This window comes from Plecotus auritus (genome assembly GCF_963455305.1).
Source record: "Plecotus auritus genome assembly, chromosome: 8".
Lineage (NCBI taxonomy): Eukaryota > Metazoa > Chordata > Mammalia > Chiroptera > Vespertilionidae > Plecotus > Plecotus auritus.
The window spans coordinates 88,399,919-88,421,091 of NC_137782.1; the positions used below are offsets into that span (position 1 = coordinate 88,399,919).

The following is a 21,173-nucleotide window of genomic DNA, read 5'->3' on the forward strand; positions in this document are numbered from 1 at the left end:
GAGAAAAAGGGATTGGGGGGCGGGACGGGACCGGGGAGTGGACAGTAAACAGTAGAGATTAAGGCGTGTCTCACAAAATCCAAGGGCAGGAAGGAGAACCCGAGACAGGGACAGAACCCCAGAGGTATACGCCTCTGCATCCCTCGCAGGGTGGCCTCCTCCCGGAGACTTCCCTCACCAGATGGAGAGAGCAGGGCCGCCTCGCGCAGCCAACTGCCGGCCACCAGCCAGGGAAGCCAGCTCATCTCCTTCGAGAGAGGGCCGCGCACGCTACCTCTCGGAGAAGCTTTTCACCAGCAGCCACACGATGAGCGGCAGGTTCTCGCGCTCGTTGTAGGTGGGCAACAGCACCGAATACTTGTCCTGTCCCGGGACGCGCCCCTCCGGCTCCCGACGAGACCTCGGAGAGGTACGATTCGCTGTCTTGGAGGCCATGGCGGAACTCCGCGAGACTCCGGACGCGGAATGACGTAAGCACGGCGCGGGCATGGCCGAGTCGGACCGGGCCAAATGCGGGAAGAGGGGGAGGGCCTGTGTGGTTGAGTGCTAATTCTCCTAAAGAGTCAGAGCTTATGAATCTTTAAAACTGAATCTGAATATTGTTTTAGGAAATATATATCTATTTATCACCCTTCCCAAGGTTCCGTAAAGTTTTTTAGTTTATTCCAGTCTCTAGGAGACGATAAGTCGGAAACGGAAATACCTTCAAGATAACTTCCGGAAGCAGCTGCCATGGCTTCCAGAGAGGAGGTTCTTGCCTTGCAGGCTGAAGTTGCCCAGCGTGAGGAGGAACTGACTTCCCTGAAGCACAGACTGGCGGCGGCTCTTTTGGCGGAGGACGAGCCAGCGCCGCAGGTTCCGGTGTCGCCCCTGCCGCCGAAGGCCGCCCTGTCCCGAGATGAGATTCTGCGCTACAGCCGGCAGCTCGTGCTGCCTGAGCTCGGGGTGCACGGACAGCTGCGGCTGGCGACCGCGTCCGTGCTAGTCGTGGGCTGCGGTGGGCTCGGCTGCCCACTGGCGCAGTACCTGGCAGCGGCCGGCGTAGGCCGCCTTGGTCTTGTGGACTACGACGTAGTAGAAATGAGCAACCTGGCCCGCCAAGTGCTGCATGGCGAGGCACTGGCCGGCCAGGCCAAGGTCTTTTCCGCTGCCGCCGCGCTGCGCCGGCTCAATTCAGCTGTGGAGTGCGTGCCTTATGCCCAGGCTCTTACTCCAGCCACGGCTCTAGACCTAGTCCGCCGTTATGACGTGGTAGCTGACTGCTCCGACAACGTGCCCACTCGCTACCTTGTTAGCGACGCGTGTGTGCTGGCTGGCAGGCCTCTCGTATCCGCCAGCGCCCTGCGCTTTGAGGGCCAAATCACAGTCTACCACTACGACGGCGGGCCTTGCTATCGCTGCCTATTCCCCCAACCACCTCCAGCGGAGACGGTGACCAACTGCGCGGATGGCGGGGTGCTCGGTGTTGTAACTGGGATCCTGGGCTGCCTGCAGGCGCTGGAAGTGGTGAAGATCGCTGCAGGTATGGGCCCCTCTTACAGTGGCAGCCTGTTACTCTTTGACGCTCTCGGAGGACATTTCCGCTGTATTCAGTTGCGGAGCCGCAGGCCGGATTGTGCAGCTTGTGGAGAACGGCCCACGGTGACTGACCTGCAAGACTATGAAGCCTTCTGTGGCTCCTCAGCCACGGATAAATGCCGCTCCCTTCAGTTGCTGAGCCCAGAAGAGCGAGTTTCTGTCACTGACTATAAGCGACTTCTGGATTCTGGGTCACCCCACCTATTGCTGGACGTCAGGCCTCAAGTGGAAGTGGACATCTGTCGTTTGCCTCACGCTCTACACATCCCTTTGAAACATTTGGAACGGAGGGATGGGAAGAGCCTGAAACTCTTAGGAGAAGCAATCCAGAAAGGGAAGCAAGGCACACAGGAAGGAGCAGCCCTCCCCATCTATGTGATTTGCAAACTGGGCAATGACTCCCAGAAAGCCGTGAAGATCCTACAGTCCTTGACAGCAATCCCAGAGTTAGACTCTTTAACAGTTCAGGATGTTGTGGGGGGGCTCATGGCCTGGGCTGCCAAAATCGATGAAACATTTCCGCAGTACTGAGGTGGCTGATATACATAGTCTGACCTGAGAAAAATGTGGATTGTCATGTTAACCTTAAAGATACATTTACTTCCATTTTTCTCAGTAATGTACAAAGACTGGATTCTGCATCTGTGAATACATACATTTCTTTTTATAAGGGGCTTTTTAATGGTAATTTATTGGATGATATAGTTGTTGAGGGTCTATAAAACCTGAGAACTGTCTTGTGTTTTCAGTACTTGGAGGGTGTCTTGAACAAGTGAGATATATTGTAAGTGACAGGATTTTGTGTCTTAATTTGCAGATCATTTGCCTGTCTTGCTTTTTTTCCACCTCCCCCAGTCAAAAGACTCTCTAAATGGTCTATTTTAGGCCTGGAATTAAGTTTTTGTAAACTTAGTCTTACCAAATTGATTGCAGATGATATACTTAAGATCAGTTTATTGTTTACTAAAGGCATTCTTTGGGTCTTATTTCTACTTCAAATGATAGAATATATCCTACAGAACTAAGGGTTAAGGTGAAAATTGTCTTAATTATCTGGAAAGTGATCATTAAATATTTTGAATTCATATAAAAGTGAAGTATTTACAGGTTAGCAAGAAAAAGGAAACCACCTTCATAGTATGTCAGTTTCTCTTACAAGTTGCTGATTTTTAAAGTTAGCTTCAGGGTCCACCCTATGTTGTACACATAACATTTTCTAAACTGTATACTATTGTTTGGCTTGCTTTGGATTCTTCAAGTCCAAGTTCCAAACTTCTGCCCTTTCCCATCCAGTCTGTTATTTTTATTGTTGGCTTCCCTGTATGGTCAGGATCCCAAATACAATACTGAATTAAGGTGGAATAGTGAACATTCTTATCTCAGGCTCAGATGAAAAACTGGTGATTTGATCAGTATTGCTTATTATTGCTTTACTATAAATAACCTATATCAAATTAATGACTTTTTTTCTGTTTATAGTTTGCTAAGAGTTTTGCCTGAATTTATCAGATGCATTTATTACGATTATGTGTTTCTTTTTTCTCCTGTTCATATAGTGAATTACATTGATATTTTTATTGTAGAAAAAAATTATAAAAATACACCCTCCCAGAAGTTTCCAACAGTATTGTCAACCACCTGCACATGCTTGCAACAGATCCCAGAATCCTCCCACTCCTGCATGACTAAAACTTTGCACCCACCAAAGAACTCCCCCCCTTTCCCCTTTAACTTGCCTTTTCTATCTTAATTTAGTTTGTTTTATTCCAGCATTTTACAGTAGTGCAAAATACAGATGGTTCTGATTTTTAAACATTTCCATGAAATGGCAGGTACTCTGCCCAGTTTTCAATATCTACAACAAAACTAAAAGTGTACATTTGGTATGTGAGTGTATATTAGTGGCAAATTGAAGAGGAAATGCCTTGACAAAGGGGGCCCCTACTTTCCAACTAACTCTGGCATATAAGCCTACCTATAATCAGAATTCATAGTCATGAATGTGAAATCTTTGTATCTCTGGCTACAAATGTTTTAAAAAATGAAAAAGCATTGCGGGCAGACAAAACCCTCTGCGTGTCAGATTTACTTACCGGTTTGCAACCTCTGATAGGGACTCTTGTCCTATATAATAAAAGTCTAGGTGGTGTCATGCCCTTGCGCGACGCCCTCATGTGACATTGTCACAAGATGGCTGTGCACACAGCAAAAGCAGGGCCCAGTGGCCACTCCTTGTGGTGAGGCCTGGAGGTCCCATAGCTCTGTGTGGCGTGGAGGAGGCAGGTCCTGGCAGAGGAGGTGGGTCGTGGCAGGGGAAGGCAGTTGGGGGCTATTAGGCCGGCAGGGGAGGGCAGTTGGGGGCTATCAGGCCGGCAGGGGAGGGCAGTTGGGGAGCAGCTGGCAGGCAGAAGCGGTTAGGGTCCGATCAGGCAGGCGAGCAGTTAGGAGCCAGCAGTCCTGGATTGTGAGAGGGATGTCCGACTGCCGGTTTAACTGTCAGACATCCCCCGAGGGGTCCCAGATTGGAAAGGGTGCAGGCCGGGTTGAGGGACACCCCCTCCATGCACGAATTTTGTGCACTGGGCCTCTAGTTTTATTATAAAAGGATGGCATTTAACAGTCAAATTCAAAATGAGGATACTCATCCCTTTTTAGCTGAAACATTGAAGCTCATTTTTTTAATATGGGTGCTTAAAGTATAACAGGCCATTCTATGTTATAAAGATGGAGCAGGTTTCTTATAACTGCTTCTCCCAAGGAGTTGTGGAAATAAATGACTGAGATGTGGAGAGAACAATGATCACTGAGCCTGTGTCTTACCTTCTTATTCCCAGGACCAAAACTGATTCTTATACGTATCAGGAAACAATCAAGTGAACAGAGATAGAAAGTAATGTCTTAAAGTTAGGCAGTTTTGGTAGTTCCTGCAAACCTGATTGTCATTGGAGACAGACCCAAGGCTGTACTTCCAGGAGCCATGCCCAAAACCATGCACAGAACTGGCCTGAGAACGCTGTCTGTGCTCTGCTAGCACTAGAGGAAACTTCCAGCAGAGCATCACTGATCTCACTTGACCTGGCCCCACTGCTCTCGTACAAAGCCCAACACCATTCAGCCCAGAGGGCAGGAAGCAGAATGGCTTTATACTGTACTAGATGTCCAGTGCACAAAATTTGTGCACTGGGAGTGGGGGATCCCTCAGCCCGGCCTGCACCATCTCTCAGTCCAGGACCCCTTGGAGGATGTCCGCCTGCTAGCTTAGGCCTGCTCCCCTCAGGGATAGGGCCTAAGCTGGCAGTTGGACATCCCTCTCACAGTCCAGGAGCCCTCACTCCTACTGCCTGCCTGCTCACTGCTCGCCATTCGTGAGCCTGGCTTCTGGCTGAGCGGCACTCCCCCTGTGGGAGCACACTGACCAACAGGGGGCAGCTCCTGCATTGAATGTCTGCCCCCTGGTGGTCAGTGTGCATCATAGTGACGGGTCGTTCTGGTCATACCGCCGTAATTGTCGCTTAGGCTTTTATTATATAGACTAGAGGCCCGGTGCACGAAATTCTTGCACGGGGGGATGTGTGTGTCCTTCAGCCCAGCCTGCACCCTCTCCAATCTGGGACCCCTCGAGGGATGTCTGACTGACCGTTCCTAAACCGTCAGTTGGACATCCCTCTCACAATCCAGGACTGCTGGCTCCCAACTGCTCACCTGTCTGCTTTCCTGATTGCCCCTAACTGCTTCTGCCTGCCAGCCTGATCACCCCCTAACCACTCCCCTGCCAGCCTGATTGGTGCCTAACTGCTCCCCTGCCAGCCTGTTTGCCCCTAACTGCTCTCCCCTGCAGGCCTGGTCACCCCTAACTGCCCCCCCCCTTCAGGCCTGGTCACCCCTAACTGCCCTCCCCTGCAGGCCTGGTCCCCCCCCCCCCCAACTGCTCTCCCCTGCAGGCCTGGGTCCCCCTCAACTTCCCTCCTCTGCCGGCCTGGTCACCCCTAACTGCCCTCCCCTGCAGGCTTGATCACCCCCAAATGCCCTCCCTTGCAGGCCTGGTCCCTCCCAACTGCCCTCCCCTGCTGGCCTGATTGCCCAAAACTGCCCTCCCTTGCAGGCCTGGTCCCTCCCAACTGCCCTCCCCTGCTGGCCATCTTGTGGTGGCCATCTTGTGTCCACATGGGGTCAGTTATCTTTGACCACATGGGGGCAGACATCTTGTGTGTTGGAGTGACAGTCTATTTGCATATTGCTCTTTTATTAGATAGGATTGCTCTTTTCTGAGTCTTATGAGGGTGTGTCTTGTAGGTAGCACCCAATCACATGCCTACATACTAGCAGCAAGAGTTCTGGGAATTTGAGTTCTGTTGTCTACAACAGGGAGGCAGAACTCATAATCTGGGATTTTTTCAAATTAGTGAAAGATTTTTCAAAAGATGGGCTGTTGGGAGCACAAAAGTGTCCACTTATGGGACCCAGCTCTTTTTATTCTTTGAAATCCTGTTTTCTCTGGGGATTGTGGCTAGTTTTTTATGTTTGGATGGGATTTGAACTTGATAATTTTTTTTTCTTTTCATTTAATAAACATCAAGTGCCTTAACTGTACCAGTCATCATTCTAGTTCTAGGATAAAGATGAACAAGAGATTTCCTGTTGTCATGTAGTTTACATTTAAATGGGGGAGACAAATCAAGTAAATTATTTGTAAGTGCCATAAAATAAAGTGGAGAAGGAGGAGCTATTTTGGATAGGTAAATTAGGGTTGATGTTAAACCCAAAACCTGAATGGTGAGGAGCCAGTTAGATCTGGGAGAACATTTCTTACTGGGAGTGGAAAGACACTCAGGCAAATAAACTTAGAATGATCAAGAAACTGAAGAGGCAAATTGGATTGTGAATGATTGGGGAGAGTAAAGATGAGGTTTGAGATACAGAATATATCATGTAGGTTGTAGACCGTAACAGGAATTTGGTGTTTATTCCAAGTAAAATAACAGCTAACAGCCGAAACCAGTTTGGCTCAGTGGATAGAGCGTCAGCCTGCGGACTGAAAGGTCCCGGGTTTGATTCCGGTCAAGGGCATGTACCTTGGTTGCAGGCACATCCTCAGTGGGAGGTGTGCAGGAGGCAGCTGATCGATGTTTCTCTCTCATCGATGTTTCTAGCTCTCTATCCCTCTCCCTTCCTCTCTGTGAAATATCAATAACATATATATATATATATATATATATATATATATATATATGTATGTATATATATATGTATATATATATATGTATATATAGAAATATCTATTAAAATAAAATAAAATAACAGCTAACATTTATTGAGCATTTACTATGTGATTTGGAATTTGAATCCAGATGGTCTGGTTGAGGAGTCAGCAGGTGCCCTAAGCATTATGCTGACTATACTAACTCTCACTGAAAACTTGTTGTTTTATATGTTTTCATTGTTGGAAAAACTATGCCCTGATCATCACAGAGTGGAAAGAGCTTATATTTCAGATTGACAGAAATGTACTCTGATGCTCTTGGTTTGCAGACTTCTCTCAGGGGAGGAACCCCAGAGTGAAATCCCTGGGAGCCCTCTAACACCCATGTGTCACACAGGTAATGTCCATTTACCAATGAGTCACTTTGGTCAAGGAAAGCGAGAAAGTCTCAACATAAAGAGTCACAGCTGGTAACTAGAAGGGTTGCCAAGGAGGGGGATGGTAAAAAAAGGGCACTATTTCTGATAGTTCCTGCCCAAGGGGCTATGCCAATGCATACTACGATGCCTAAGAAAGGCTATTTCCCAACAGCTTAGCATAGTCTTCGAACTTTTAGATCTTTGCCATTCTGGTGGTTTTTTAAAAGTCTCATTGTGTTAATTTACGTTTTCATAAGCTTGAGCAGTTTTTCATATCTTAAAAGTCTTTTCAAATAAAAAATACTGTTTATTTTTAGCTCATTTTTTTCTATGAGCTCTCATTCTTACTGATTTATTTAAGAAAGACCACTTGCGGGGGGGGGGATGGGCAGAATCTGCATTCCTTAGCAAGGGAGTTTTGAATTCATTCATTTTTCTGATATTTATTGGAAGTCCACTACGTATGTACCAGGTGTTGGCCAAGTTCTGAGGAGACAAGATACTTGGGATTGTGGGGCTTGTCTGTCAGGTGTCCAGAGCTCATTTTACAACGTTTTACGTGTAATTTCCAGAGCCTTTCCCACCTACATGATTTCATTTAATCCTTCAACAACTCTGAGATCAAGGGAACTATCTTTGTTCACAGGCTCCTCTTATATGTTCTTACCAACTATCGATTTCCCCGAAATAACCTAATTGGGAGGGAGTCTTGTTCTCAAAGTGGAATCCTCCTGTCACTAATGAGGTCAGGCTCTCTTGTCCTTGTGTAACATTTTAGAAAAGATTCTGTTGTAGATTGGGTGAATTTTTCAACTGTTCCCAAGTATTTCATGTATCCTGATGGTCATCAGAAAACCTTTTTCTTTGGAGCCACGGTGATACATTGTGAGCACAATGAATTGCCACTAGAATGAGGCTTGTATCCTGTTGGTCCATTGTTGATGGTCTCCAGATGGGGTCAGACTCACTTGTGTATGGCCTTTGGTCTTTTTTTAGAATAGATGGTTGGAGGCACTTGGGACACCCATATTATTAGCTAAGTGCAGATATTTCTGACATACATTCTTTATTCCCAATGAATGATTTGTATATACTGTTTAAAATTCTCTGTATACATATTTATGATATAACTAAAGGCTCGGTGCACAAATTTGTGCATTCGTGGGGGCTGGCCAGGGGGAGGGGCCCCAGGTGGTTGGCAGGTGGCCCCACCCTCTGGTCAAACTCTGGTCGAACTCCCAGTTGAGGGGACAATTTGCATATTACCCTTTTATTATAAAGGATTTTACACATGAGTTTCCCGATTAGAAAACAAGTATATCATGGGTGTTGGTTTTCCTTAGTTGAATATTTGAAAGCCAGGTGGCTTTAGCACTTACCACTTTTCCAAGTCCCGGGCTATTTTGAAGTTTTGGTATTAGAAACTCTCACATGTAATAAAATGGTATAAAAAAGAAAGTTGAACACAGGACTCAGGATACAATGACCTTGGATGAGAGGAAGGAGAGGATGGGAATGGGAACCATGTGGTTAGATGCACGTTATTGTTACGCCCATCCGATGGTGCTGAGTTTGTTTGGTGGTGAATTTGTGGCTAATATTAATTTGGTTAGGCATTATCCTGATACACCAAGGATGCAGGTTCAGTTCCCCCATCAGGGCACATGTAAGAATCAACCAGTGAGTACATAAATAAGTTGAGCAACAAATTGATGTTTCCCTCGCTTCTCTCTCTCTCTCTCTCTCAAATCAATTTTAAAAATTTCTTTTAAAAAATAAGTAGAGCAGATCATGCTCAGCCAATAATGAGAATGTCACAAGTCATTATGGTTAATCCAATTATGTGTACCTGAAATTCAAATAAAAAGAGAAAAGAGCCTTAGCCAGTTTGGCTCAGTGGATAGAGCATCAGCCTGCAGACTGAAGGGTCCTGGGTGCTTGACCCCAAGTGGGGGACGTGCAGGAGGCAGCCAGTCAATGATTCTCTCTCATCATTGATGTTTCTATCTCTCTCTCCCTTCCTCTCGGAAATCAATAAAAGAGATATATTTAAAATAATAATAATAATACTAGACATGATATTGTATTATTTTTCACTTTGTCACATTTTCCATCATTGTTTTCTATGAAAGAAAAGGCAAACAGTCCACCCCACATTTGCCTTTATTTTTGCTCCCTCATCCAAAGACTTATGTAGAAAGACCCTTTGGAGCATTTAATTAAGAGTTTTATAGAAAGGCTCTTAGGACCATTTAATGAATCAGCAGTGGCTATATATTTTATCCTTATCTGCCCATGTGTGTAGGCCTGTAACACTGACCCAACACAAAGGCATAAGTTTCCAGTTCCTTTGAGTCCACTTAATTAGAACTGGAACCTGCGTGCTCATAAATAGAGGATGTCAAGAGGGAGGCCACTTAGGTCATGTCAGAAGAACACAGCTGACTCATTCAAGAAATCTTTAATGGGCATTAGGAATGGGCAGGTAGTGGTGCCTGGAACACAGCTGTGAATGAGACTGACTTGGGTCCTATCCACACAAACTCACATTCTAGTGGAGGAGAGAGATGACAAACCATCAAATATATAATTACAAAATGTGATTCTTTGAAAAGGAATAATGGCTGGGTTGGTGGCCAGAGAAGACCTCTGATAAGAGGCCTGAAAGGGGAGATGGCAGGAGTCATGAGATGAGTCCGGGAAAGAGCATTCCAGGCAGTGGGAACAGCACGTGCAAAGGCCCTGGGGCCGGTAAGAACATCCTGAATTAGAAGAGCCAAGAGGAGACAACTAAGGTTGAAGAAGAGGAGGAGGAGAAGGCCAGGTCAGATCCTCTTCCGGAGGTCCCCAGCAGGATTGAGCTCTTGCTGCCCACAGTGACAACCCACTAATATGCCCCCCTGTCTCACTCCTCCATTCCCCTTCCAGAGCTTCCTGGGCTCTCCTTCCAAATAAACAACTTGTGCTCAGGGTCGTGTCCCAGGTCCCCGTTCTCTCACTCAACTCTTTGCTAGGACCTGACACCCAGTAGGTCCCCAGAAAGCATTTAAACAAATGCCCCTGGCAGCTGAAACATAGAGAAAGACTGGCATGGGAGCTTGGGATTTCATTTCTTCTTGTTTTTGTTTGACTTGTTTTTTGTTTTTTTAAGGAGAAATAGAGAATATTATTTTAGTACATAGAGGTTTTTCCTGAATGGGCTACACTACATTTTGTGCTCTCCATGAATACCCCCATTTCTTCTGCTTGCCAGATACTGGAACTTTTTCTCCTCTGGAATTTTATTCCTGGGTCCTTAGAATAAACACAGAAGAGTCTTTTGCTGGGGCTTCTCCCCCAAGTCTGGGCCTGGCCACAAGGCTGTGGAGGGAGGCAGAAGTCCTCCTGACACTCAGTTCCTCAGGAGTGAAATAAGGGGCCTGCTGCAGGCTGGCCCATGTGCTCGGCTGGATGTTGGGGACACCTGACAGCAAGGGACTGACCGATGCTCCTGTTATTGCTGAGTGGTGTCCATGGTGAGAGAATGTACTGAATTGTACTTCAGTTACTCATCTGGGTCATTTCCAGTTTGGGGCTATTATGAAAAAAAGCAGCTATAAACATAAATAGACTTGTTCACTACATTACTTTCATTTTTCAAAATAAAGCCCCAGTCAGACCTTTTCCCTCTCCACTGTTTACTCTGAAATTTGGGTCCCCATTTCCAGTAGGTTGACCATGAACTGCCTTTTCCTAGTGCTCCTTTCAGCCTGCTGTCCTCAGCTCCTCTGGCCGTAAGAGCTGCAACCTGGTCAGCTCAGATCTCTGGGTGGGAGCTAAATTGGCCAGAATTAATGCAAAGTGAAGGCTGCTTTGAAGGGGCAGAGCTCAGAAATTCAGCGTTAAGACTCTCCCCCCCACACTTATCTTCTGACATCTGGGGATTACAGCTCCGTCCAGCTGACATGGCATATGGAGGGCCATGTGAAAGACACACAGACCACACAGGGTACACTTGCCCCTCGACACGTATGAGGAGTTGGGAAGAATGTTCCAGCAGCCTCTGGAAGGAAGGCGATTGAATGGCATTGCTTAGCGAGCTTATACTTCCCTTCTGTTCCCAGCAGGGCGGCCGTGGGGCTCCTTCAGCCTCTCCCTTGATCCTTGTCTTCAAGTCTTTCCCCAGCACTTTTTCTGTCAGCACCCGCTTTGCTTCCAAAGGCCCTGGAGTAGTGGGGAAAAAAAACATTAAAAACGAGGTACACACCCAGAATCAGCTACGTAATTTGCACAGCCCCTTGTTCGTACCAGTAAGAATTTCATGATGGAGACAGCTGAGCATGAAACCGTGTGGGGCCCTGAGTGACTGCATTGGCCCTGAACACAATGCAGAGTGTGGGCTATTTGGATGTCTGGAGACATTTTGGTTGTCACAGCTGGGGATGGGCAGGCCTATCGGGGTTACTGGCAGCTAGTGGGTAGAGACCAGAGATGCTGCTTAACACCCTGCAATGCACAGGACAGACTCACAACAAAGATTCATCAGACCTCAAAGTTCAGTTGTGTCCAGTTGAGAAATCCTGCTTTAGTCAATGACAATTTTGATATGGGCCAGAAAGAAAAAAAGAAATTAGGGGGTTTTATGAAAACACACAGCCAGGGGTCCTGACTTGGTCTGGGGAAGGCTCCTCTGAGGAAAGGCCCTTGGAGCGGAGACATGAAGAATTAGTCTGAATTAGCCAAGCCCAGGAGGACTAGAGGAGGTGACAGATGTTGGGTATTAGGGGGTCAATTCTTAACCTCCTTTTGCTCTCTGTGGAGGTGCAAACCCAAGTGAGAAAGAAAATGGGATTTAGGTCGATGAAGGTGAAAAGCCCACCTTTATAACTAAAAAAGCTACTAGTGTTAATGTAAAAAAACCACTGAAACCTGTAAAGAATTTTTGTGAATTTATCTGAGCCAAACTGTCGACATATGCCGGGAAGCAGAACCTCAGTGAATTGAGATAATGCTCCGGAGAATGGCAGGTTACATCTGTATTTATACATTGCAATCAAAGGAAAGGGAACGTAGGTGGGTTACATGAAATTCATTGGTGATAGATTAAGGAGGTGGGATAAAGCAAAGTGGGGAAACCTCTGGGATAGGATAAAAAAATGAAATGATGGACATATGCTTCTTTTACATAGATGGATAGAGGATAGTTTTACATAATTAAACAGTTGACATTAACAGTTGATGATTAACTTGATAACAATAACAATGAGGGAATGTCCTGGTGCCATTTGTTGTGCCCTGAGGGGTCTGGGGTAAAAAGGAAGTTACAAGTTACCCAGACATCTCACAGATTTGTTATCTTAGAGGCAAAAAGGCAAATGGGCTCAGTAAAGATCTAAGTTGATCTTTCTCAGGGAAAATACTGGCCTAGGACATGACTGCCCACTATAACCTGTTTGTAGTTAAGTATTTAATTTTCAGACCATCTTTTGTAGTTATTTTAGGTTTCTGAGGGTGCACAACCGCCATGCAGGCCTCCCCGGAACTAGTCAGGTTAGCATATAGCCCCTTTCGTCCACACTAGAAACTGTGCTTAGGAACTGGCCAACCTTGCTACTATGCTGTCCCTGCCTCACCCACTCAACACCCAGCCTGCAGGGCCCAGCCTGCTGCTTGGCAGAGCGCTCCCCACCCCCAATCTCAAAGAGAGGAGGCAGGAAGGGGCCACAGTTTATATCTGTTTCCTCTCCCCAGCTCACCGTCGGGGTAGGTCAGAGGATGAGAGGTCCAGGGAGGGTCAGAGAAGCAGGAGGGTCCTCCGGCCCAGGGGTCTTCTCTGTAGCTGCAGAGGAAATCTCCTGGGAAACTTTGAAAAGCCCTACGCCAGGCAGCAGTCCAAACCAAGCCAGAGTTTAAGGGGCCAGGCATTGACATTTTCTAAAAGCTCCTCCTTTCCAGTATTTTCAGATAAACTACAGGACACCCAGTGTTAATGAAAAAAAAAAACACAAAACAAAACAAAAAAAACAAAAAAAACCCAAACCATTCAAACCTGTAAAGAATTTTTGTAAGTTTATTTGAGCCAAACTGTCGACAATTGCAGGGAAGCAGAACCTCAAGGGATGGAGACAATGCTCCGGAGAATGGCGGGTTATCTGTTTTTATACATTGCAATCAAAGGAGGGGTCGGAGGTAGGTTACATGAAATCCATTGGTGATAGACTAGAGAGGCGGGAGGAACAAAGCAGGGAAACCCCTGGGATTGGATAAAAAGTAAAATGATAGAGGCATACTTAGGTGGGTGCAGGAACAATGAACATGATAATAATGAAGGAATTGGTGGTATCTGTCCTGGTGCCCAGGTACATTAGGTTGTGCCCCAAGGGGCTCCAGAAAAAGGGAAGTTACAAGTTACCCAGACATTTCAAGGGTATGTTATCATAGATGCAAAAAGACAGATGGGCTCAGTTAAGGTTGACCTTGTCAGTGAAGATACCGGCCTGGGATGTAACTACCCACCATGACTGCTTTTAGTTAATGTTTAATTTCAGACCATCCTTTGTGGTGACTAGGTTTCTTGAGTTTGCAAGACCGCCATGCAGGCTTCCCCTGAGCTTGTCAGGTCAGCATGTGGCCCCTTTCGTCCACACCAGTTAACTTTGTATTTCAGAAAAACAAATACATTTTTTAATCCAAGTATGTCCCAATGATTGCATGGACATATTTATATTACAAACCTTATTTATCTGAAATGCCAAGTTAGTGGGAGTCTTGTTTTTTTTTTTTTTTTTGTTTTGTTTTGTTAATCTTCACCCAAGGATATTCTTCCTTCCTTCCTTCCTTCCTTCCTTCCTTCCTTCCTTCCTTCCTTCCTTCCTTCCTTCCTCTTTCTTTCTTTCTTTCTTTCTTTCTTTCTTTCTTTCTTTCTTTCTTTCTTCTTTCTTTCTTTTCTTTCTTTTTAGAAGAGAGAGTGGAAGGGAGAGGGAGAGACAGAAAGAGAAACATCAGTGTGAGAGAGACACATCAAGTGGTTGCCTCCCACATGTGCCCCAACCATGGCTGGGGATAGAGCCTGCAACTGAGGTACATGCCCTTGACCGGAATCGAACCTGGAACCCTACAGTCCGCAGGCCAATGCTCTATCCACTGAGCTAAACTGGCCTGGGCAGCAGTCTTGTATTTTTTCAAAAATATTTTTTTTATTGATTTTTAGAGAGAAAGGAAGGGAGAGGGAGAGGGAGGGAAGGAGAGGAGGAGGAGGAGGAGAGAGAAAGAGAGAGAGATATGCATCAATGTGAGAGCAAAACATCAACCTTTATTGGGGTCCTGATGGGGAATTGAACAGGCAACCTTTTGGTGCACATGACAATGACCAACAAACTTAGCCACACCGGCCAGGGTGGGTGTCTTGTATTTTCAGTTGCTAAATCTGGCAACCCTGGGATCGCAGGCGACTCCCACCTGCAGCCAAGACTGAGAAGCACTGCAGGGGAAACAGGAAGAGTGGGAAATAGGTGTCCTCTGCCCACCTCTTCCCACCTTTGGTTCCTGACCCTGAAGCAGAACTGTTAAGTCTGTGGACAGCTGGGGTGTGCTGACCCCATGGGGGAACAGCAGTCCGTCAGGCCAGTCCTGGGCCTGCCTTCTTGTTTTCCTATACCAGTCAGTGCTCCTTATGGATCTTTCTAGAGCGACTGGCTCAGCAGTGGGCTGGAAAAAACACACGTTTTTTTACATCCACAGAAAGCATGGTCAGTACTCCCTCACCGGAAGTGCATTTCCTATTTCTTTCACCATATCCAGTTATGGTCAGCTTTGTTTTCCAGCATGGCCCATCAGGGGTTCGGTAATGAGGTTATATATACTCCCATAATAAAACTGACCCCAATGGCTTTGATTCTATAGCTCATAAGGGCAAGTGGATTTGAACTCAGCCTTTAATTCCCTTGGACTTCAGTTATAAGGACTCTTTGACATTAATTTGTCTCAGAGAATACAATAAAGCCTTTCTTGTTCAAAGTGGAGTCATTGGACAGTTAACTATGCAAGCAGGGATAGGACACCCTGATTGGCCAGGTCTGGTCACATGCCCACCCCTGGAACTGGGCTGGATACAGCTCCACCCCATCGCGCACGGACTGTAAGTGAGGGACAGGTGGTTCTGGTTTTAAAGTGCAGGTTTTATTATTATTCAGGAATGGTGAGGCCAACAGATTAGGGGATGAATGCCGTTACACTCACAGATCCCAAGAGGAGGGGGCATGCCCTGGGGCAACCACCTAGGGAGGAACTGGGGTTGGTCAGGAGGCTGGGGTGGTGGGGGTGGGGTAAGGTGGGGCGGTGCAAACTTGGACAAGAAGCTTTATTGTGGTTTCCAGGAAGAGGAGGAGCAGGGAGGCGGGGTGAGCAGGTTGAGGATTGGCTCCTTTAAAAGATCTCAGAGGCTGGGGGCCGACTGGGCCCTGGGTGATTAGGGCAGGTGGAGAGCCGGACAAAGGAGGAGGTTGGGGCTCTGGATCCATAGTTTGCACATGAAAAATGTGCTTCTGGGTGCAATGTTTACTGTCTCTAAGAACTGGCTAACTCAGGGAGGGGCAGTCCTCCCTGTCAAAGCATCAAAAATACATAATAAAGTGATATGATTAATACAGTTCTCCAAATGAAAATCTACTATCTGTGGCCAGAAGTAGAGGCAGATGCCAGGCAGGCAGAAACAAAAGATCCACTACCCAAATACAGTTCCAGCCACTTTGACCCCAAATTCCAGCTCTGCTTACTTTGTCAATGTTCATCCTCACACTCCCAGATGGCCCGTCTTTCTTTGTCACTGGGATTGAGTGCACCCACAGGCCTCCAGGTTAGTTCTGTCCTGAGATCCCTGACAATATGACCCGGTCTTCTCCAGGCTTCTTGGTCCCATGTCACGGGGTCCACCGGGCCACATCTGCCGCTGTCATTCATTCGGATCCCTGTCGGGAAAAGCTGACAGTTGACTGTGGCGGCGGGTCTCACTTCCCTTGGCCCTGGGCCCTCTTGATTATTAAACCATCCAGAAGCTGTGCCTGCTGTCGCAGGAGCAGGAGTAATCCGAGCCATTTCATGTTTGTCTTCAGGCACTGCTAACAGGATTGCTAGTCAACTCCAAGGCCAACGCTGGGCAAAGCGAGAGACACACCATCAGGGCAGCTGCTGTCAGACTAGAGAAGACTGTCAGGTTTTGAGACACTTTGGGCTGTTTAAGGGGCTTTGTCCTTTTTGTTCCCACCTCCCTAGTCATTGAGATCCTTCCCCAGGAGGCTGGGGGTTCATTAGAAGCCGAAGATTAGAAGGCACCGCCTTTGTGGTTTTATGATTGATTCCCAGGAGGGGGAGCTGATGAATGGAGGGGCCTTGAGCGTGGGTCCTGGGTTCTGTGTGGGGAGAGAGGGCTCGGGCGTCTTCTTGAGCAGGAGGCTCTTATGCCCAGCTCTCAGCCTTCCCTTTTCTCTAGCAGCCGCTTTATCTCACATCTTACTCCAGCAGGAGTTTGCACACCCATTGAACCGTTTTCTCTGCTGCTTGCAAATTGTGTGAACTGAGCAGTGACCCTGGCAATGGACTGAGTTTGGGTTTGTTCCAAGGGATTATTTTGGGGTCATTTTGATCTGTACAAACCCAAAGAAGTTTGCTCTGTGACACTGGTCTTCCCCAGCTGTCCTTCCCTAACCCGCCTTCCTCCCGTGTCCTTGGCTCTTGTAGCGTCCCCACCGCCCTTCCCTGTGCTGAGGCCACAAACCTTGTAGTCATCGTTGCCTCCTCTTGCCTTCTTATCCCCACATCCCATCTGTCATCAAACCCTGTTGGCTCTACCCTCAAAATACACCCGGAGTCGGCCCATTTCTCATCGCCTCCTCTTGGGCTTCTAGAATGAACCATCTCATCTTGCTCTTCCTGCTCCTACCTGGCCCGCCTCAATCTGTTATTCCACGGCAGCCAGAGGGAATCTGTTAACACCCATGCTCAAAACCCTGCCCTGGCTCCATCTCACTCAGACTAACAATCAAATTGAGCAGGGGACTGCCATCTGCCCTCTGACTTCTACACCTGGTCTCCGATGCTCCCTCCTGTTCACTTCACCCCCCACTACATTGCCTCACTGTTGAGCCTCCAACACGCAAACGTGTGCCTCAGGGCCTTTGCATAGGCTAATCCTGCTGCTTTGCCCATATGTCCTTCCTTAGGAAGTCCTTTCCTAATTACTTCATTTAAATAAATTTAAATTTAAAAATGCAATTTAAAATCACCTGTCCTCTCAGGTTTCTGTGCTTTGTTTTTCTCCATGGTGTGCCACCTCCTGACATACTGTTTTCCTTGTTTATTTGTTTACTCTCTATCTCCATCACTAGAACATCCACTCTAGGAGGGCGGGGATTTGCGTCTGTTGTTCCCTGCTGTATCCTAGTGCCTAGAACACAGTAAACGCTCAATAAATATTTATAAAATGATTGATTTAATCACTCTGGCAACCATCTTATGGTCTGAATGAGGTTTGGAACTGTTGATGACCCTTAAAAAAATCTGCATGATGCATCTGAATTTTGAGTATGCATAAGGGTCCCCTTTTGTCCAGAGCTCTCAGAAGCAGTTCACTTGCCAGTTTGGTGGCTGAGGGAATGAGTAATCTATTACTCTTCCTTGTGAGTGAAAAGTTCCATTGATACTGTGTCTCCACATTCTTTGAAAATGTCATTGGGGATGAGTCATGGGCCAAGGGATTGCACCATGAAGCTGACCCATGAGCCAACTCAATGACTAAATCTTCCCCATGTAATGTCACCAGAGTCAGAGATGACCTCCCCTCCACAAAAAAAAAAAAAAAAAAAAAAAAAGTAAAGCAATTTCACTGGGGATACAGGAACCATATTGGGTGTGGGTGTGCCAGACTTGGGCAGGGTAGCATAGGTCAAAGGCATGACCTTCAGGGACACTTCTAACTGTCTGGCAAGTCACTCCACTTCTCTGAGTTTCCTTGTGTGTAAAGTGGAGATGATGTTCTTGTTCATTCATTCAACCAATATTTATTGACCACTGAAAAGGGGCTGGAGATGTTGAGTGAGCCAGACAGACAGGCACCTGTGTCCTTGAAGCTCACCATTGGTGAAAAAATAGATGATAAACAGGTAAGAAAAGATAGACATGAATTGCACTATTGAGAATGTCATGAAGGGAATCAACCAGGATAGTGGCAGAGAGTTAGGGGCCAACTGGCTTGGGACCAATGTTAGCAGGGCCATCAGGAGGACTTGGCACCAGGTAGACGGACCATGAGCAAATCTGGGTAGAGGGACCAGCAAGGGCAAAGGCTCTGAGGTGGGAACAAGCTCTGTGCACTTGAGGACAGAGACCAGTGTGGCTGGAGTTGGGGTAGGAGGTGAGGGGACAGAATAAGGTCAGGGTCAAAGGATGTTTGAGGGGTGGGGTGGGGGCACGGTGAGCAATTTGTTCTAAGGACCCACCAAGGACAAAATGTCATTATGTATAGAAGACATGAATGCAACGGGTGAGTCTTCCCTTCTGGTATGTCTCAGCTGGGGGCTGGGGGGCTGGACCCGCACTGAAGACCTCCTGGTGGGCTTTCCCCTGGGCTTCGTCAAGCCTGCAGACATTCCCAGGAGAAAACCAGGCTGCCCAGGGCCGTGGCATACTGGGAAACCAGAGAGGGATCCTGGAGAGGGTGCAGGTGGCTGAGAGTCTGGGTCACCCTTCAACCTGGGCCACATTTGAGCCCTTCATTATCATTGAAAAACAGCGGCGTGGTGAGTGGGCTCATGGGAAGTAAGGCACATTTCTCGGGGCTGGCCCTGGGAGCGTCCCGCCTTCAGTCTCTGACGAAAGCAGACACCATGAGCCTTTCTGATTTGCACCTTCAGCAGGATCAGCCTGACAGCTGTGTTTCACTACCAGGAGGGGGCGCTAGATCCCTTTTAAAAAGCTTGTCATTATGTACACTTGTATTTTTCTAAATGTAACATTCTTTCAATCAACTTTTAAAAATAAAAAAGAACTTACTTTAGTCTCGTTTTTAGCAATGATACTCATTACATCATAGATTTTCTGTACTGGTTTAGTTTTTCCCTAATATATATGAAAATAAGTACATCTCAACCACCACAGCAAAAGAAATTTTTTATGCTGCACTTCCTGTGAAACAGGCATTGTTCTAACAGCTTTATAACTATGATCTCATTTAATTCTCTCACAACTTTATGAGGTGAGCATATTATCATCACTCCCTTAGAGATAAATGGAGGCAGAGGTTGGCAGACTTGCCCTGTGGCAAGTGTCAGAGGTGTTAAAATGAGGCATCTGGAGTGGAAACCATGGAAACAGAAGGTTGAATGGAGGCTACCAGGGGCTGGGGGGAGGGGGACGTAGGGAATTTTTCAATGAATATAGAGTTTCAGTTTTGCAAGATGAAAAGGTTCTGGAAATCTGTTGCACAATGACGTGAATGTGCTTAACACTACTGAACTGTATCCATAAAAGTGGCTCATATGATAAATGTAATGTTATGTGTGTGTGTTTTACCATAATTAAAGTTTTTTTAAAGTAAGATAACTTTTAAATAATTTGAAGTCTAGCCATTTAGATATTCTCCAATGCAAAGTAAAGGTTCAAGGACGATAGGAAGAAAGGCATGAGTGGTGGACCCCACAGTGTGGTCAAGGGAGAGCACAGAGAGTGGGGACCTCTCAGTCCACCTTGTGGCAGCCAGGCTCCCCGGTGTTGCCCCAGGGCCCTTGTCTGGGAGACGATTCTGAGCAGGGTGGACCGTGAGCTTGATCTTAGGTACCGTTTTTAAAAAGTAAGTATGTTGCTTTTCTTTTCTGCTCTAGGCCCTAGTGGCTGTGTTTGAAATGGGCAAGTTTATGAAACCCGGGACGGTGGTGCTGGTCCTCGCAGGACGCTACTCCGGATGCAAAGCCGTCATTGTGAAGAACATTGACGATGGCACCTCAGATCACCCCTACAGCCATGCGGTGGCTGGAATCGACTGCTACCCTGAAAAGTGACAGCTGCCATGGGCAAGAAGGAAATTGCCAAGAGGTCAAAGATCAAGTCTTTTGTGAAAGTTTAAAACTACAATCACCTCATGCCCACAAGGTACTCTGTGGACATCCCCTTGGACAAAACTGTTGTCAACAAGGACGTTTTCAGAAACCCCGACGGGAGGCCAAAGTCAAGTTTGAAGAGAGGTACAAGACCGGCAAGAACAAATGGTTTCCAGAAGCTGCGGTTTTAGATATTTTTTGTTTCTGTCATTAAAAATCCATAAGAATAAAAAAATGAAAAGTAAGTATGTTGTCACTTTATCATGTATGTACTTATCCTTTCCTCAACTAAATGTAATGAGGCTCTGCCAAATGTCGCTTTAAGGATTATGCTTCAGGTTTATTTAAACTTTCCAACTTGAACTTAAAAAAAAAAGATGTTTGTCCATGCTTTTAAATAATCTAAATAATACAAAAAGAGTAAAAAGTGAGCATCTTCCCCACCTGAACCTGAGCGCCCAGTTCCCTGCCCCAGAGCAGCCCTGGTTATCGGCCTCTGTGTCTCCTTCCTGAGGTCTGTGTGCACAAGCAAAGACGTTGAAGCACCTCCTTCTCTCAGACACACAGGTGAGCTTGCTCTCCACACCGCTCCACACCTTGCTATTTTCACTTCGCGGTGCACTTTTGAGATTGTTCTAGATCAGTACATGTACGTAAACCCAACCTTTTTAAACAGCTCAGCTAGAATTCCACTGTATACATGTACCATGATCAAATTAACCACTCTTTTAACGAAGGGGTTCATCATCATCTTCTTTCTTCTGTCTTAGAGTTCCCTTTGGCAGTCTGCTGGAATCTATGGACTTCTCAGAAAAGAGTTTTACATGCATGAAGTAAAATACATAGGAATACAGGGAAACCAATCATATGGAAATGCAGTCCTAGCCATGGATACTTCTGGAAGTCTGT

General features: G+C 46.5%; 2 protein-coding genes and 1 pseudogene across 5 annotated transcripts in view; 2 read left to right on the plus strand and 1 right to left on the minus strand.

The window, feature by feature from the left end:
• DPM1 (dolichyl-phosphate mannosyltransferase subunit 1, catalytic) overlaps positions 1 to 465 on the minus strand; it is a 23,108-nt gene extending 22,643 nt beyond the window's left edge. For all 3 annotated transcript variants that reach the window (XR_013961474.1, XR_013961475.1, XM_080685107.1), the window contains exon 1: positions 275 to 465. Coding sequence is in view for 1 of the 3 variants with exons in the window: in XM_080685107.1 (XP_080541233.1) it covers positions 275 to 435 (161 nt within the window). In the remaining 2 variants the exon portion in view is untranslated. The remainder of the gene's footprint in view (positions 1 to 274) is intronic.
• Positions 345 to 20,455, plus strand: LOC308256798 (large ribosomal subunit protein eL27-like; annotated as a pseudogene). Its single transcript, XR_013961680.1, has 2 exons — positions 345 to 470; positions 20,049 to 20,455. The product of XR_013961680.1 is annotated as a large ribosomal subunit protein eL27-like (transcript).
• MOCS3 (molybdenum cofactor synthesis 3) lies at positions 719 to 4,374 on the plus strand. Its single transcript, XM_080685106.1, has one exon. It carries the CDS (start codon positions 733 to 735, stop codon positions 2,107 to 2,109), a length of 1,377 nt encoding a protein of 458 aa, XP_080541232.1. The 5' UTR covers positions 719 to 732; the 3' UTR covers positions 2,110 to 4,374.
• Positions 20,456 to 21,173: the final 718 nt, after the last annotated feature.

What these genes read in the sequence shown, in the direction of transcription:
- MOCS3 (XM_080685106.1), top strand. Translation starts at nt 733, where the DNA reads ATGGCTTCCAGAGAGGAGGTTCTTGCCTTGCAGGCTGAAGTTGCCCAG.